Source organism: Bos javanicus, chromosome 18, assembly GCF_032452875.1.
Source record: "Bos javanicus breed banteng chromosome 18, ARS-OSU_banteng_1.0, whole genome shotgun sequence".
In the NCBI taxonomy this organism is placed as follows: domain Eukaryota; kingdom Metazoa; phylum Chordata; class Mammalia; order Artiodactyla; family Bovidae; genus Bos; species Bos javanicus.
Window position 1 is genome coordinate 26,494,803 of NC_083885.1, and position 17,373 is coordinate 26,512,175.

General features: G+C 37.4%; 1 protein-coding gene and 2 non-coding genes across 17 annotated transcripts in view; all 3 read right to left on the reverse strand.

Moving 5' to 3' along the window:
- Positions 1-17,373, reverse strand: part of CNOT1 (CCR4-NOT transcription complex subunit 1) — an 82,921-nt gene that overhangs the window by 15,140 nt on the left and 50,408 nt on the right. For 7 of the 15 annotated variants that reach the window (XM_061387386.1, XM_061387389.1, XM_061387383.1 and 4 more), the window contains 18 exons: positions 16,997-17,147; positions 15,621-15,822; positions 14,469-14,615; positions 13,280-13,404; positions 12,576-12,862; positions 11,610-11,688; positions 9,442-9,672; positions 8,982-9,122; positions 7,499-7,678; positions 5,945-6,061; positions 5,506-5,616; positions 5,084-5,161; positions 4,728-4,905; positions 3,823-3,953; positions 2,914-3,210; positions 2,097-2,237; positions 1,897-2,001; positions 1,192-1,311 (listed from right to left, as the gene is read on the reverse strand). In XM_061387386.1, the coding sequence (XP_061243370.1) occupies positions 1,192-1,311; positions 1,897-2,001; positions 2,097-2,237; positions 2,914-3,210; positions 3,823-3,953; positions 4,728-4,905; positions 5,084-5,161; positions 5,506-5,616; positions 5,945-6,061; positions 7,499-7,678; positions 8,982-9,122; positions 9,442-9,672; positions 11,610-11,688; positions 12,576-12,862; positions 13,280-13,404; positions 14,469-14,615; positions 15,621-15,822; positions 16,997-17,147 (2,821 nt within the window). The remainder of the gene's footprint in view (positions 1-1,191; positions 1,312-1,896; positions 2,002-2,096; positions 2,238-2,913; positions 3,211-3,822; positions 3,954-4,727; positions 4,906-5,083; positions 5,162-5,505; positions 5,617-5,944; positions 6,062-7,498; positions 7,679-8,981; positions 9,123-9,441; positions 9,673-11,609; positions 11,689-12,575; positions 12,863-13,279; positions 13,405-14,468; positions 14,616-15,620; positions 15,823-16,996; positions 17,148-17,373) is intronic. The other 8 variants (XM_061387385.1, XM_061387382.1, XM_061387380.1 and 5 more) reach the window with 3 other exon arrangements.
- Positions 6,849-6,987, reverse strand: LOC133231192 (small nucleolar RNA SNORA46). The gene has a single exon (XR_009731071.1). It is a non-coding gene; the product is annotated as a small nucleolar RNA SNORA46 (small nucleolar RNA).
- LOC133231193 (small nucleolar RNA SNORA50) lies at positions 16,577-16,712 on the reverse strand. The gene has a single exon (XR_009731072.1). It is a non-coding gene; the product is annotated as a small nucleolar RNA SNORA50 (small nucleolar RNA).

A 17,373-nucleotide genomic window follows, 5' to 3' on the forward strand; every position in this document is an offset into this window, starting at 1 on the left:
AACATGGAAGGGCTCTTTCATTTCCCTTCCTGAACTATTTCGTGTTGATGCTGTTAGGTGGGGCAGTGCAAAATAAGCCCTGGCATGGGGTGGGGGTTTTACTTGACAGTGGAAAGCTTTGCAAACACCAGTACAAACAAGTGATAAAAGACGGCATGATAAACAATGAGACAGGCTGAGGGCAGCACCCCCTGTAGCATGTAATAATCTCTTTGCAGCCTATGAAAGTAAGTAATTCAAGCCATGGAAAATACAGTTTTCAGTCCAACTGTTAGAACTCAGTAAGAGAACAAGAACACAGCATCATTTCTGTGCTATTCCTATCAAACATGTACTACCTGAATCTATTCATGAGAACATACTGTACAAACCCAAATCAGGTCATTCCACTAAACCATGGGCCTGTAATCAAAGTGTCAAGGCCATGGAAGATGAAAAAAGGAGCTAGGCTAGATTGACTTGGGGGAAAAATTTTAAATATGTCAACTAAATGAAATGTGGTTCTTTTTTGGGGGGTGGATTTGGGGAACACAGCTTGTGAGACCTTAGTTCCCTGACAGGAAACCAAACCCGGGCCCCTGCAGTGGTAGTGAGGCGTCCTACCCTATCCGCTGGACCACTAGGGAATTCTCTGAAGTGTGTGATTCTGATTTAGATTCTTTTACTATAAAAAGACCATATTAGGACACTTTGTAAACTTGAATGAGGTCTGAGGATTAGATGACATTGATGTATCAGTGTTGACTCTGATTTCAGTGGTTTTACTATGGTCACGTAGAATGTCTCTGTAAGGAAACACAGACTAAAGGATACAAGAGTGACTGGGACATCAAGGTCAGCACCTATGTTCAAATGGTTCAGAAGAAAATGTTTCCCCCTCACATTTTCAACTTTTATAACATTTCAAATTTTTAGAAAATATTTTTACAAAGAACAGGGCAAACCATGAGGTCACCAAGTAAATTCCTTTAGTATGTCAAACATGAAGGTTAAATCAACCTCGTGAATTAAAAAAATTCCCAAATGCCATGCTGATGTGATACAAAGGGTAGCTACACTCCACAATGCAACAGCTGTGGGTAATTTTTTTTCCTTGTAACTTAAGCTCCTGGGAACAAGTGACAGATTAACTGACAGAAACATTCAAATTAAACTGTAAATTCCTCAATTTAATCCAAGACAAGTACTTACCTTCATGGGCTGGGCTAAAAATCCTGTGGGCTGACTTAAATCATTTGTAGGCAAGAAGCCAGGCACATTGCGTGCAAACTCTTCATAAACAGCCAGCTGCTTTGGGTCCACACCACCAACCTTGGAAGAAGAAAACCTGTTTTAACAGGATCCTCTTCACAATCAAGGGAAACCTTTTTATCAAAGTGGAAACTTTGCATGGGAGTAAGCACCAGGGTTTTGAGAAGGGACACAGGAGTCTTTACAACATTTAACACACGACTGAATAGGCATGCATGTATGCACACACAGTTCAGGGTTTCCTATTTTCCCTGAGACCTGTCAGAGTCACCCTCATTTATACTTTTTCCACTGGCAAATGCCTCAAGTAGGACCATGCAGCCAGTGCAATTCCCCAATGGAGCTGTAAAATTGCTAAGATTTCTCAACATTGTCTTCTCACCAACAAGCAACTAGCAATAAAAACTCAAGTATCAGAAGGGAAGACCAAGCTCAGAAACAAAAACTAGAAGGCATATGAACGTTTAACAGCAGCACTTCAACAACAGGGGGAGGGGATACATCTAAGCTATTTCTGTGTCTTCCCCACAGGCAGCCTTTAAGAGAAATCACATGATTTCTCAGAAACAGAATTTAACCCCTATCTTAGTCCTCAGAAAGAAAACAAAGACAGGGCAGAGAGAGAGAGACAGCCCCAAGTCTCACTTTCAGCCTGATTTGCTCTGGCATCCGCTCAGCTTGGTATGTTAACACAACAGGATCACAATACCTTCGCCCTTCTTGCCTAGCATGTTTTCTCAGCTCAAATTCCTGCAAACAAACAAAAAAATCACTGAGGTTCTTGTTATGAGGCACTTTCTTAAATGGAAAAACAAATACTTAAAAGGCAAATGCTAAACACTTACAGTTGCTAATCTCTTGTCCATCTCAGGGCCTGCTTTTTCTACTGCAGTCTTCTGAATAAAACAGCAAGCTAATTCACAATTGTCCTGAGCTAATTGAGCAGCTGCCTGATCCATCATTTCCCTTTGTTGTGGGCTTGCAGTCTATTGGGAGGAGAAGAGACAGAAAAAAATTTAAAGTTTTCTGTGGGTAGACAAAACAGATAGATGGGATACTAGAAAATGCAATGTTTGGGCAAATTAATTTTAGAAGTTCCAACTCTACTTATGACTTATTAGCTGTGACCATGAAGTAATCTAACAATCATCTTCAAGATGATACACTACTCAACTGAAACATCTTACCAGGTTGTTATGAAGATGGTGAACACTATGAAAGCAATAAAGCAGTACACAAAGGTATTACTAACCATGACATCTGAGACCCCAAATGAGTGAGTGAGTTATCTGAAGAGACTATGTGCTTATGTATATGTGCACGCATGCGTAGTCACTTTAAACTGTTTTGTACTGTCCTACTCCAAAGTGCTTTAAATCTAAATTCTTCATGGTAAACAGAATCAAGAGTGTTAACTTAGGCAGTTTTCAAAAAATCCTTCATTTCTTTAAACCAGTAAGTATCTACTACTTGCCAAATACTACTGAGGATAAAATAAACAAAAATAAACACCACCTCATAGAATTGACAAATCTAAGAGGAAGACATCAAACACATATGGTGACTATTAAGAGTACGTGGAATGCTCACTGCTACAAGCAAAGAAAAATGAGCTTTGTAAGCAGTAATGAGTTTTATACTACAAGAAAATAGTAAACTTACACGAAGGGCTGAGGCAAAACTGTTTTTCAGGTTGGTTGATATGCTCATGAGTAAAGGTTCCCTGCAAGTAATCATAGCCATTCCAGCTGTCAAGTTCCGCATCATGTGATGAGCTGCTATTCGCATTCGAGATTCCTCAGAATCCAGGGCAAAATCTTTCCTGACTATTTGCTCACAAGTAGTCATGGCAATCTTAATTGATCGATCCACCACAGGATGGACCAGCTCCTGGACAGCCCGTTCGATTGCTTGGCGCACACACTGCTTCAGCTGTGGATGGGCCTGAAACAAGGGAATCTAGGGAGGAAAAAAGAAGTCAACAATTTGTTTAAATAAAACAACCAAATTTCTATCAGTAATCACGCCCTTGTCTTTGAATTACTTCCAAATTAACCATGAACTACCCATTTCTACTTTAAATAATGAAAAGCTCAGAAATTGGAAAGCTGGGCTCCAAGGAGGGCACAGTAATCACTGTATCTTGTGATACATGATTACACATCAAGTTTAATGGGCAAACTGTTCATTACTAGACGCTTAAAGACACTACCCTGGTTAGTCAAAATTTGTGGCTTGAGTACTCCTAAAGAAAGTAACTTCTTTAGTACCATGGGGAAATGCAAAAATAATCAAGATAATAGAAAAAAAGGCTTTCTACAAAAACAATAATAGCAAGCATTTTATTAAAAAAAAATTACATTGAAATCTTTTTCTTTACTTGAAAGACTATTTATGGGTATTTACTGAATTTTTAAGAAACTTAAAAAATATTCATGATGAACTTATACTACACATAGCAATTCCTACTCTCTGCAACAAAAGCCTACAACTTAGGAATCCACATAGGAAGTAAAAAAGGGAAGGGAAATTTAACCAGTTGACCTTGTCACAAAGTAACAGTTTACTTACTGTTGGGTTTAGAGTAATGTGTGGTGCCAGGCCTGCGAGGGAATAGACATTGATGTCATGGTAACTGTACTGTGGCTGTGGTGGAACAGTGGCTGTACAGGTGGTGCTGGTAGCTGGTGTTGTAGAAGTTGCTAAATGTAGAGAAAAAATAAAAGCTAATGAAAGAAGCACACTTCCTGACTTTACTATAAAATTAGCAGGGCATCATGTGGTTTTAATCTAACTAAACTGACTGAATGGGGATGGGGAGGGGTGGCACAGGTCACATTTTTCCCACCCTGAATTATCACAATCTAAACAAAGCATGTAAGACTCAGTCACTGGCCATGCACCTGGGCACAGCAATGAATTGAGGGGTCTTGCCACATTAGCTGGCCCAAACCTTGTCCCATTATTCTATATATAATGTATATCAATTTTGAACCTATTCTGTTTCTAGTTTTACCTGGGGATTCTTGAGGGCTGAGAAAAAAGAAAAGCTGGTTTATTGTAACCACACCTCCTAAAGCTCCCAGTCCTCTTAATGCAGGTTAAATAACCCACTCGCCTAATGGGTTGAGCCAATCTGGCCATCCCCAAATTTGAAGAATAACACAGGTCTTCATGCCAGTGCACTTCTTTCTCTAAGACCTCAAACAATGTAACAGTCTGGCTGAGGGGGAATATGAGGAACAACTGATTAATGATATTAGTTATGAATACCACAGATAGAATTACCAGACAGATACACTAAGACAATGCCTAGACATTACTAACATTCCCTTAAAAATTTAGAAGGCTCACCAGAAAGTACACAAAACTGCAACCCCACTTTACACAGAAAATTACAACTTGCTATACGCATGCATGCGAATGTATCACTGAAGAAAACGTATGATAAATAGAGGGTTAATTATCACACTTACTTGTGGTTGTGATAGGAGGGAGCTCCTCTGGCTGCTTGACATCTTTCTTTGGAGCAGAGAGTTGCTCATCTAAGTTCTTCAGGCGATCTTTATCCTTTAGGAGGTTTCCAGGTTTTAGCTCATTGATGTCTAATGCAAGATTCTTACAGAGGACCTCAATTTCAAACTTCAAGTTTAACTGTGTAATTCCAATATTCAATGAGAATATTAAAAATGAATATTCAGCGTCATAATAACAGACAGTATTCTCACCCATTTGTCATAGTGCTCCCCCCACTAAAAACCCTCTTTTTCCTGTAAATTTTAATAATGTAAAGGAAGACAGTGTTCCTAAGGATAAAGAGCAACAAACTTACCTTTAAGTCATGTTCTTGATGTAGCTCAGCTAATACATTCATAATAGCCATTGTCCAGGGGTTGGGTGGCCTAAAAACCTGAAGAAAACCATTATGTTAAGCTTGCCCCAAACTCACTCTTTAATATGTATTATCTAAAACAGTTAAGCACTCACACCCATGTGGCCATAATAAAATCCCTAGCCTTCCCACAAATCATATTTCAGAAAAACACCAAAACCCAAAGCCACCCATTAAAGTGAGTCCTGTATACTACTGAGCCTCTCAATTTGGAAATCCCAAGCTTCCCTGAGGAAAACTAACTGATCTAGCTCTATGTTGCTAAGAACTGAGGATATAGCCTCTTGACCTTCTGCCAAAACAAATGAACTCTCATTAGATGACTCAAATAAGTCTTCAATAAAATATTAAAATTTACTCACCACACTACGAATGCTAGATTCTAAGACTTTGGCAACAAAGGGCACTACATAGAGCAACTCTTGCTGTCCTTTAACATAAGCCTCTAGCAGCAAAGATTTTACATCCAAGTCCTAGAAAAACAAACACATTTTTAAAATGCTGGGAATATATTAGAAAATTCCTTATTTAATATCCCCAATTATACTCTGCCAAACTCATCCCCAAAATTGGAATCAATAATTGACCCTCACCTTATAAAAAGCCAAGGGTAACATTCATACCTTTTGTTTATCTTGCTAAACATTGTAAGGCCATGGGCATGCAATTAGGGATTCAAAACATGGGCCAAACCTTCACAGATACCCCGGCAAAACAGCCCCAATTAAAGTCAAGATTTTTAGATAGACTATGCTGTATGAACATTCTCAAGTTTTACATGAGCCTTTGGTTAAAACTTACAGTGTGTAAGATGGGTTTATTTTTAGCTAGTGTAATCATTCCTAGCCAATGTCCCAAGTTCTTCAGCAAAGACCGATCAGAGAAATTGGCTGCAGCTTTATCAGAGGTCAGGAGTACCTGAAACAGTGTATGATTAAGAAAGGTATGAAAATGAGCTTATAAAAAAACATTCTCAACTAAATGTTTAAGAATTCCATTATTCTACATTAAAAACAAGCTATCAATACTGAGAACATGCCCCAAGGTAGATCCTGTCCACGTATCACTGCAATATTTTGTTGTGTTCAGTGACATTTTTACCTTCAAACGTCTTTACATTTAAAAAAAGTAAAAAAATTTACAAAACTAAATTTTACAGAAGGTAAAAAATATAAAATACATCGTACTGACGTGAAGTAACACCACGTATCGTATATGGTCCCACAGCAAAGTATTTTAAAACTGAAAATTTTAGCTAGGTTTGAAGCAGCGACCCAACTGCAAATCTGTTTTGAAGAGCTAAATTCAATTCAAATGAAGACTACAGCTATGATCTTTAAGTTCTTCCCAGACAGCAGGCATTCTAAGGAGTATAAGAAGATTGCAGTGCTCTGTTGTGATCTTTAGCATTATCTTTGGAAACAACTAAGATAACCTTCTGGAATACACTGTAATATTGCTTACACACTTTGAGAAGACCTAATCCATTTCATCAATTCTCTACTTTTAACTTTCTTAAGGGAGACAGAACCAACACTCCAGTGTCTTGCATACACTCATACACTCATTTCCTACATAATACCTTTTATGGCTATTAGTTTAAATTTATACTTTTGTTTAAAAGAAAGAATCTTTTGATCCAAATCATGTGGAGATTTTCGTATCCCAACAATCCCTGCTATCAAATGACAAAGGCTGGATTTAGTTATGTTCCTTAACTCCATACAGCAACAGCAGAATGGCACAAAGTCAGCTGTGCAATAGAAAGGAGCCAGGAATTCTTTTGCACTACAGCGTAACCAAGAATAGGGAAAATTCCTATTCACAGGTTTAAATATAGTGCTGGTTCCTAAGCCAATATCCCAAGTTATTCAGCAAAGAATGTTTTCAGCTATATGCTGGTTCATGCTGTTTTCTTTAAAAATTATTCTTCCTAAGAAAAATACTTAAGATATTATAGAACAAGCATTAGCCCATTAGGAAACGTTTGACCTTAAACTTCTGAGAATCTTAAATGGCTATTTTACAACACTGAAGAATCTTGAGCTATCTGGCATTTAAGACATAAATGATGGTATGGTATAGAATGATGAAAACGAGTATGTCTATACGACTAAATTCTTCATGAAAACAGCCCTGTATTTGAAACAATGCCTAAAGCAACTTGCATAAATACTGTAACAAATACAACATACAAGAGAAAACAATACCCTCTAATTCCACCTGTGAAATCAAATATTTCCAAACTAAAAACAGTAGTAAAAAGAAATACAAAGGTCTGACAGAAAACAAAATTCTGTAAAGCAATTATCCTTCAATTAAAAAATAAAAAAAAAAACACACAAGAACACTTACTTTGATGTTTCTATAGGTCTCATTCAGAACCATCTTATTAAACTCAGGATTCTTCAGCGTGTCAAGGAAGTTAGAATACAGGCTGTGAAAGTTTGGCTCAATACTGACTCTCTTCATAACCAGGTACTGTGAAACCCAAGGCATAAATTCTTCCTTCACAGTTTCCTTTAGTTCTTCAACCTAGCCAACCATTACAACATGGGAAGTATTCAATTAAAAGATGATAAAATACAGTTTTATGTTTCGTTTCTGTGAACATGACTACAGTGTATGCTGCTGCTGCTGCTAAGTCGCTTCAGTTGTGTCCGACTCTGTGCGACCCCACAGACGGCAGCCTACCAGGCTCCCCCGTCCCTGGGATTCTCCAGGCAAGAACACTGGAGTGGGTTGCCATTTCCTTCTCCAATGCATGAAAGTGAAAAGTGAAAGTGAAGTCACTCAGTCGTGTCCGACCCTCAGTGACCCCACGGACTGCAGCCTTCCAGGCTCCTCCTTCCATGGGATTTCCCAGGCAAGAGTACTGGAGTGGGGTGCCACTGCAACATGCTACATCTCCCCAATTTTACACAGTTGCTATCAAGTACAGTATATTCAAGTCCATGTAAGTATAGAGTCAATCATCTCTTAAGCTGGGTAATTAGAACTGAAACATCTATGGTCACTTTAAGCTTTAAAATTGCAAAATATGTAGTCCCTCATCCCCATCTTACTTACTCTCCATTTGAACAAAAGAAGATAAATTACTAATCTACAACTTGTTATTAATAAGCCTGATGCCAGAACTATGTTTTTCTACATTTCTATCTCTAGGAATTATTTGCAAAGTTTGAAACTCTTCTTCCAAAAAGCATGCAAAATGCTTCAAAATTTTCCCCCAATCAATTATGGTGAGAGTCTCAAAGACAGTACTTGCATTATAAATTACATTTCAAACCCTTTTGTTTAGGCTAATTAGTATTGACGAAAACAGACATTTCCAAGTATCATCTTAGCACATAATCTTGTAAGGCAAGCATCAATTCTTTTCACAAGCTGTTAATGATCTCTGGGAGGATGTGAATTGTTACTACAAATACAAATGAAATTCCCATCATGAAATCATTTTCAAGTTTACTTCAAAAAGCCTGAAACTCACTGCAAAACAATACTATTTGGGACTTCCCTGGAAGTTCAGTGGTTAAGAGGCTGCACTTCCACTGCAGGGAGTGTGAGTTTGGTTCGATCCCTGGTCAGGAAACTAAGATCCCACATGTCATGCCATGTGGCCAAAATTAATAAATAAATAAATAAAATCAGTGCTATTTAACATCTACAGAATCTACAACCACTAGTTGTATATCCAAGTTCCCTTCATTTTGATTCTATTATCTTCACCTTTAAAGATTAAAAAGGGTAGAGAATATCAAATGTAAATCCCCCAATCCATCAAGAAAAACAACAGAGAACATTTGTAGTGATACATAAACTATTACTTCAGACTCACCTTTTGTGTCATATTTGACTGGGAAAGGTTGTTGAAGATAAAAGCAATTTTCTCCTGGATATTTTCTGGGGGCTCTACGATTCTCTCAGTTTGATCTGTGGCCACAAGCAATGTATCTATATTTGTTGTATTAATAGAAGGCTAAAGAAATAAAATACATAAAATTAACAAACTGAAATCCTTACTACACAAATCCTAGGGGTGGGGTATGTACACAGATTCCTTTAGTATATAAAATACATATGGTATGTACAACTGTGCACTTGAAGTGCTGGCAAGAACATGTACTGAACTATTCATAGGGGCTACATGTGGGAAATCAGGGTGGTAAAGGGAGAAATGCTGATCTTTCATGCTTTATTAATAGGCATGTGTTATTTATAATAAAGTACATGCTCACTATTGGATATATTGCAATGTAACAACAAATACAACAAAGAAAGAAGATAGACCTACTTACTGGCACATCTTTCTTAAAGCTGACTCCAGTTGGCCTGGTGACTGTAACCGTTTTAGCAACAGTGGTGGTTGTTGAGGTGGTTACCATAGTGCTAACCTGGCCAGCAAGGGGAGCTTTTGCTGGAACCTGGGCCTGGGCCTGGGCTTGAGCCAGTGCAATACTTCCAGGGGTTGTGATAGAGCCCTGCATTTTCACAGGAGGATCTCTAGATTGCTGTCCATACTCAATATACTAAAGGGGTAGAGAAAGAGAAAAACACATTAAATAAGAATTCTTAACAGAAACTGAAATACTTGAATTAAACTCCCCTCACTTCTGAGAGACTGGAAATCATATCAGAGCACTCTTTTGGTTCATCTATCTCCCTTATATCTTGCCCCATTCTGGTGAATATTCCCATATGTGTAATATGTAAGTGGATACCACGAACTTCTGAAGAAATAAAACTAAAATGTTACTATGCTTAAGTATTTATAAGAGAACCAGTTAACAAGTTTTAAAAAGGTAGCCACAAATGCTTACCTATAAATTTCCTTAAATTCCTTCACATAAATAAACTTAAAGGTTCTAAAATTTATATAATAAACTGATTTCTATTGGATGCTAATGAAAAAAACCACAGCCTAAAAAACACTGCAGCGTGAGTTCTCTCTCAGTAAAGCTAATAGCACAAAACAAGAACAGTTTACACCACCTAGCCAACTGAAGGGTAAGCAATGTTCTAGGATAAGTTTCATCCCTCTCCTCCACATTTCCCAGTCCAAAAAAATTCCTTCTCCCACACAAATTAGAAGACTGACACAGCCTTCCCGATACTATTACCAACAGCTTGTTCCCGACCAAAAACTAGAACCTGTGTATATATACCATAACTTTATTCAAAAAAGGAGACATTTTCAAGAAGGAAAAATATAGCCCTTTAAACTGAAATATAAGCAATGACTTCTCCCCCCTTCTCTGGGTAATAAGTGTGTTACAGTGGGAGCTCAGGACCAGTCAGTGTGACCGTTTTCGTACCACCTCCCTCATTCTTGCTCTCTAGTCTTTCAAGGTCCCAGATCTGAATTTCAAGCTCATCTGATTGCAGCAGCCTCTTACTTCCCATCCCAGCTTTTCAAACTCTGTTTTCTTGCCGAGTTTTCAGTGCCATAATTTTGGCATAGCCCTCCAAAACCCCTCAATAGGGATCAATATACTCCTGCCTCCCATGCTATGGTTTCTGAGGCTAAACCATCATAATGACTCTGTACTCCTACAAACAAACCCAGCGGAATGAGGTAGAAAGTGCTGGATTAAACTACAATACAGAATTAAAATCAGTTCAAATTCTGATCTGATTTCTTAAAATATGATCTTATAAAGGAGTTCATCTGCTTTGTACTGAAAAAAGTAAAATAAAGTTAACAGAGATTAATCAACTTTCTTTTCTTGTTCTCTGTAAGCTGACTTTGACCAAAGGTAAGATCAAAGTATGAATATTTAGTAATCATGTGAAATCAACCATTAAAGAAATATATACAAATTTCAAGAATAGTCACATAACATGGTTTAAAATATTCTCTAGGTCCATTTCCTTACGGACTGTCTCCTTTTTAACCCTGAAGGAATCTAAACCGATAGTTTAAGAAGGCTGTATTTTTAAGAAACACTGATCTAAAAACTTGTATATGCAATGGGTTTGGGGAATTTCCTGGCGGTCCAGTGGTTACTGGGCGCTTTCACTGTCACGGGCCAGGTTCAATCCCTAGTCAGGGAACTAAGATCCCACAAGCCACAGAGCAGCCCCCCAAAACCAAACCAAAACAAACAAAAAACCTAAACACCAACAACAGAAAGAAATAGCTTTGATTCACATTAACATCTAAATCAGAGGAAAAACTTATATTTTTAGACTCAGGCAGGGATTCTTGGTTAACAGTGAAAGATTTCTTCTCCTTGATAGAATTAGTAGGCTAAAAGAACTAGCAAAAGCCTTTTATCAAATCAAGCAAAACCGCTGCTTACAAAATATAAAATTCCTATTTTTTCAAGGTTAAGCTACAAAACAAGCAACAAATAATATGTATACCTATGTCAGAACAATCATTAGGCAATCTTAATGCCATTGACAATAAATCCAAATTTAAACAAATAAACCCTTCAATTACTTAGGTACTGAAAATACTTACCTCCTGTAAATGATGTGGAAATTGCATAAAGTGACTGATCGAAGCCAAGTGCTGACAATACTGGGGATAGTCCTTCAATCTGTCAACAAAAACATTTATTCATTTGCCATTTCATGTAAGAACAGAGGCAGTACAATTTCAAATCTTCAAAAGCTAATCTAGGCCATTTCTCCCATTTCTACCTTTGAAATAAATACCTTATTTGAAGAGAATGCCAAAAGGAAAAACAAAGAAGAGAGGGAAAATGTGAACTTCATCCTTTCTGTATCAAAAAAAACTTGTTTTTTAAACAAGTTTAAGTAAAACTTTGTTTTACTTAAGATTACAATGAGCCACTAAAACTACTATCTTTCCAGCTAGCTGAATTCCAAATGTTCATCAAAAGGTGAAGAGAAAACCAGTTTGCTAATGAACCCATACAATAGAATACTATTCTGCAATAAAAAGAAACTGAAACATGCAGTAACATAGGTAAATCTTGGAGGCATCATGCTCAGTGTTAAGAAGTTAAACTCATATACATTGTGTAGGACCCCATTTAGATAATACCCTGGAAAAACCAGACAAATCCAATCAGGGATTGCCAGAGGTTAGATGTGCAGGAAAGTTAACTACAAAGGGGAAGTAAGGGAACTTTTTGGGGGTGACGAAAATATTCAGTTATTTTGACTGTGGTGGTGGTGGTGGTGGTTACACAACTGTCTGAATTTCAAAGACCTATTAACCTAAAATACTGACTATCACGTATTATAAAGTATAGTTCAGTAAACAAAAAAAAATTGCTACATTTTTCCAACCACTTGTTTGGTAAATGTAACAAACTGTTTTCACTTCTTCCTTTTATTTCATACAGTCATTAAGGTTAGTTAATACACATATAAGGCATAGAAGAATTAGCTGAAAAGTAAGCTACTGTTTCTTCTTTTATTAAAAGAGAGAACCTTCACAGCAAACCTATCCACTCACCTATTTTTAAATCTATCTAGTGCAGCAATCCCAAAATAATACATTTTGGATCCAAAAGGCTTGCGTAAGGCTTCAAGAACGTATCGCAGGGCCAAACCTAGTGCCATATAAGTGACCAGTCCTTTTTCGATTATTCCACCAAACAGGCAGGCTGTTATATGTAACTCTTTATCAGGGTATTGGGGGAAGAACCGATATTCTTCGAACAAGTTCCTTAGCATACAGTTAAATACTTCTCGTTCCCTCTTTATGGTAGAATCTTTAAATCTCTGTAGCATTTCTAATACCTGGAAAAAGCAAGACAAAAATCATATATACATAAAGGAAACCATTATTAAGAAAGTGAAGTAAAAGTTGCTGAGTCATGTCCAACTCTCTGTGACCCCAAGGATATACAGTCCATGGAATTCTCCAGGCCAGAATACTGGGGTGGATAGCCTTTCCCTTCTCCAGGGGATCTTTCCGACCCAGGAATCAAACCGGGGTCTCCTGCATTGCAGGCAGATTCTTTACCAGCTAAGCTACCAGGGAATGCACTCCTCAAATACTCTTAATTGTTAAGCAGAATATTTAACAATAAACTGAGCTTGAGATAAATATTAAAGAGACATATCAAAACACTTGGTGTTATATTTCACTTTGAAAGGGGCATTTATTTAAGATTTACCTAAACCATAAAGAATTAGATCATTCTAGACACTCACCTCATCAACAGACATGGTTGGATGTGGTGGGTGATTATATATTCTCTGGAAATAGCTGTTTGCTTCATCATCTATCTCTTTACTAAAGTGCTGATTTGCCTCTGGCCACACCTGAGACAAGTCCGCTGTTAAAAACAGAAAAGCAAACAGTGGGCATTTAGGCTCTTCCTTTACTCCCCCACATTAAGCACACAGAGCCAGAGAGACCAATATAGTTTGAATTTTAAGAGGGGGAAAAAAAAAAAAAAAAAAAAACCTAAAATGACGTGTTAAAGGGGTGAAGTTTCAATATTCAACTGCTCTAAGGACACAAGAGATTTTAACAAAACTGCCTTACAACCACAGTTCTATCTCAGTACTTTATATAAGGACTTTTCACACCATGAAAGTTCACTAGGTTCAAATTTATAATGCACTTACCCTCAACACAACCTCATTCAAGGTTACTTTATCACCTTTTACATGTAAGAATTCCCAATGCATATGCATGACACATTGAAAGAAAACACAAAGCATGCTACAAAACATAACATTCAGACAAGCCTTTCACACTAACATTTTCAAATCAGTTTGTATACTTTCAAACCTTGGATAATGAATATTTAGTCCCAATGACAAGGATATTTATAAGTCAATGATACATACATACAAAGAAGACTCCTCTGACTTTTAAATACCTTACTAAAGGAGATTAAAAGTTTAAAATTTGATTTTTTTCACATATATGGCAATAATTATGTGTACTTCTAAATCATAAAGCTATAACATTAAAATATAGTTATTTACTTTATAAACTGGCAAAACTCAAACAGAAATCTGAGATTTTCCTGGCTGCTCCTGATTTAAAAAACAAAAAAGGTTTATATACATAGATTTAAACTACTGAGCCTTTTTTTACTTTGCTCCTTACTCCTCGGATAACACCTTGAAGAATGCCACCTCTTAACTGTCACCTTGTTCTGACAATCCAGGATGAAAGGTGGAATAATACCTCAAATTTTTGTTTTAAAAATTTAAATTCATGATACTCCCACCCATCTAGGAGGCATGTCAACATAATGGCCTTTTAACAGCATATTAAGACAAAGTCAATGTTTTTGTCCATGTATCTCTGGGGACAACAAATTGGACATGTAAGTTATATATGTATCAGTCACACTTCACAATCACAGACAACACTACCACTTACAAGGTTTCATCTTACTCTGCTGGAATGTAGGCTGGTTCAGTCCAGAGGTGCCCAGTTTCCTCTGTACAAAAGGATCGCTATTCACTGCAGGGAGTCCAAGAGCCCCAGTTCCTATACCAGTCAGGCTGCCTGTGCCAAGACCACCTACTAGAAAGAATGAAGGCAGCCAAAAGTCTTATCATTACTCATCTTCTTGACTTTATCAAAGACAAATTCTTAATTAAAAAGTCATGGTCTTTTGTTAACTCAGTTGCAACTAGGTTACAGAGTTATTACACTGCAGGGAGTCCAAGAGCCCCAGTTTCTACACCAGTCAGGCTGCCATGAAATTCTCCAGGCCAGAAAACTGGAGTGGGTAGCCTTTCCCTTCTCCAGGGGATCTTCCCAACCTAGGGATCGAACCCAGGTCTCCTGCATTGCAGGCAGGTTCTTTACCAGCTGAGCCAACAGGAAAGCCCAGAATATTGTGGGTAGCCTATCCCTTTTCCAGCAGATCTTCCTGACCCAGGAATCGAACTGGGGTCTCCTGCACTGCTGACAGATTCTTTACCAAATGAGCTATCAGGGAAGCCCAAGTTATTACAACATTTCACTAATTAGGTTTTAGTATTCTAAACTTATACTCTGGCAATAAAAGGTGCAAACAGCTTAGGAGAAACATGTTGGTACTACGGGGGAAAATGTAAACTTTACTTCCATGTTAAAAGCCAAAATATGTGGGAAAGTTCTAGTGCTTTCCTATCATTTTCAAGGTAGATGCAAAAAGGCAGGACATATACCTGAATCTGATGTATGAAACATTTCACCTTTATTATACGAAGGTTGGGTAATTTATAAAGCTATGAGTTTTGATCTAAGCCTAAGTTCTTTAGAATGTGATTAACGAACTTGTTACTGTTTATAGTATCATGTGGTAATAGAATCCTTACTGAATAACTCAACTAAAAAATTTATAAGTATAAATATCCTCATTACAATTTGACTAAATTAATGTAATAATGTTTTTCTCTTCCCAGCTCTGGATGTGAAAACAACTTTCACAATTTAGTTTAAGCACTTTTCCTTTATCACAGTGACTCAGAACACCTTACATGCACTAAGGCATGATGAAGCTTACAGATAATCTGTACCCCTCCCCACCACTCCTCTTACCTGGAAGCTGTGATGAAAGTCCTCCAATACCACTGAATGCAGTTGTCTGATTTGGGGTTGAAAGGGGTGGAAATGCTTTTGCTGGTGACTGTGGGGTACTGAATGCAGAACCCAAATTTGGAGGAAAGCCCTGCATACTCTGGGTGTGAGGGGCAGCTGAACCACCTATACTAAGAGATGCCATTCCAGCAAGAGGGTCAATCTAAAGAAAAACATTATAAAAACGTATTAAACACACTTCAAGCAAAGGCAGATAAATGACACAGGTAAAGCAATCTTTAGCAATAGCTCTTCAAATGCTTAATAAACTGCAAAACATGATGATGCTTAATCCCCAAACCAAGTGTACCAGTCATTTTTCTTAATATATCACAACTATATCACAGGATCTGTGATACAGCAGGTTTAAAGAGCCCCTGCCAAAGAACCAGAGCCACAATATAAGGGCTGTAAAACTTCAAGAATAACATTTCAGATGAAGTTCTCTGAAGCTGTACTACTAAACATTTAGTAGTGACATGGGGCGATCCTTATAATTTCCAATAGGCCCCTTTAATATAAACAAATCTCAATTAAATTAACTTTTAATACAATAAAAGCATTAGAAATTAGAAATCTAGTCAAAACAAATCTTGTCAAACTTTGAGAATCTTGGGGTTGGAGGAGATCAGCTCTAATTTAAAAAACAAAAAACAAGGTATACTATTCATACCAAAAGATTTTATAAAATATCTAATAACTACACTTCTAAACTTCTTAGTTTGTGACATTATTTCAGACTTCTGTGACTACAGAAAATAATATATGATATGCCTTTTATAAAGTGGTCACTGAAGTGGTTCCCTAAGTGCTCTTTCTTAAAATAAACCCCAACCTGCCATTCAATGCAGCTGAAAATAGAAGCGGAATATGTTGCTCCCAGAGAGAAGGGGGTGGTTGGTGTCAGGGAGTAACTTAAATGTACCTTGTTTTTAAAAGAGCAGTTCAGTTGAGAGCTGAAGAGCCCCAGTTATAACAAGTCCTTATGCTCTAGCACTGTTGCTTGGCCCGTGAAGCTACAAACAAGACACATCAGGTTCAAAGGCAGTGCTTATTTCTCAAGTCTGTTATTCTTATTTTAAAAAGAAGCCCTTACCATATACCTAAGTTGTTTTGTATCTTTCCTCTCATAGTCTGTTTAATGATTCAAATCTATTCTCAACCACAATGCCTATTTACAGATCTCCTTTAAGTGGATACTAGACATGCAGTTATCTAAAATGTAATAAATTCAGACAAAAATCTCCTTTGAGTAGACTATTAATGATGATGCAGAAGTTTATTCTATTTCAAATCTATGACCAAATGGAGATGTACCAAATGTAGTGTTCATTTACCTGAACGGGAGAAATGGCGTCCAAGCTGCTAGCACTAGGAGGGCGTCCTTTTGGCATAACTCCCGGTGGTGGCTGCCTGGCCTTGTTCATAACGTTACTGCAATTGGCCACCATGGTGAGGATGGTTTCTGATAACTCCTGAGAAACACTCCTGGAGAGACACGAAAAGAGAAAAATATCATTAATTATTCCCTAGAACACCTAAACAAACAAATCTGGATTTCTAATAAATAGAAAACTTGCTGGAACCTATGGCTCAATTTCCACCATATCCCATGTCTCTCTATCTGTTATTAATCACCAGGATTTTCTGAGCACTGCCTTTCTTGTGAAAATATTTTTTAATAACTCTGAAATTAACAAGCCTTGGGTACACT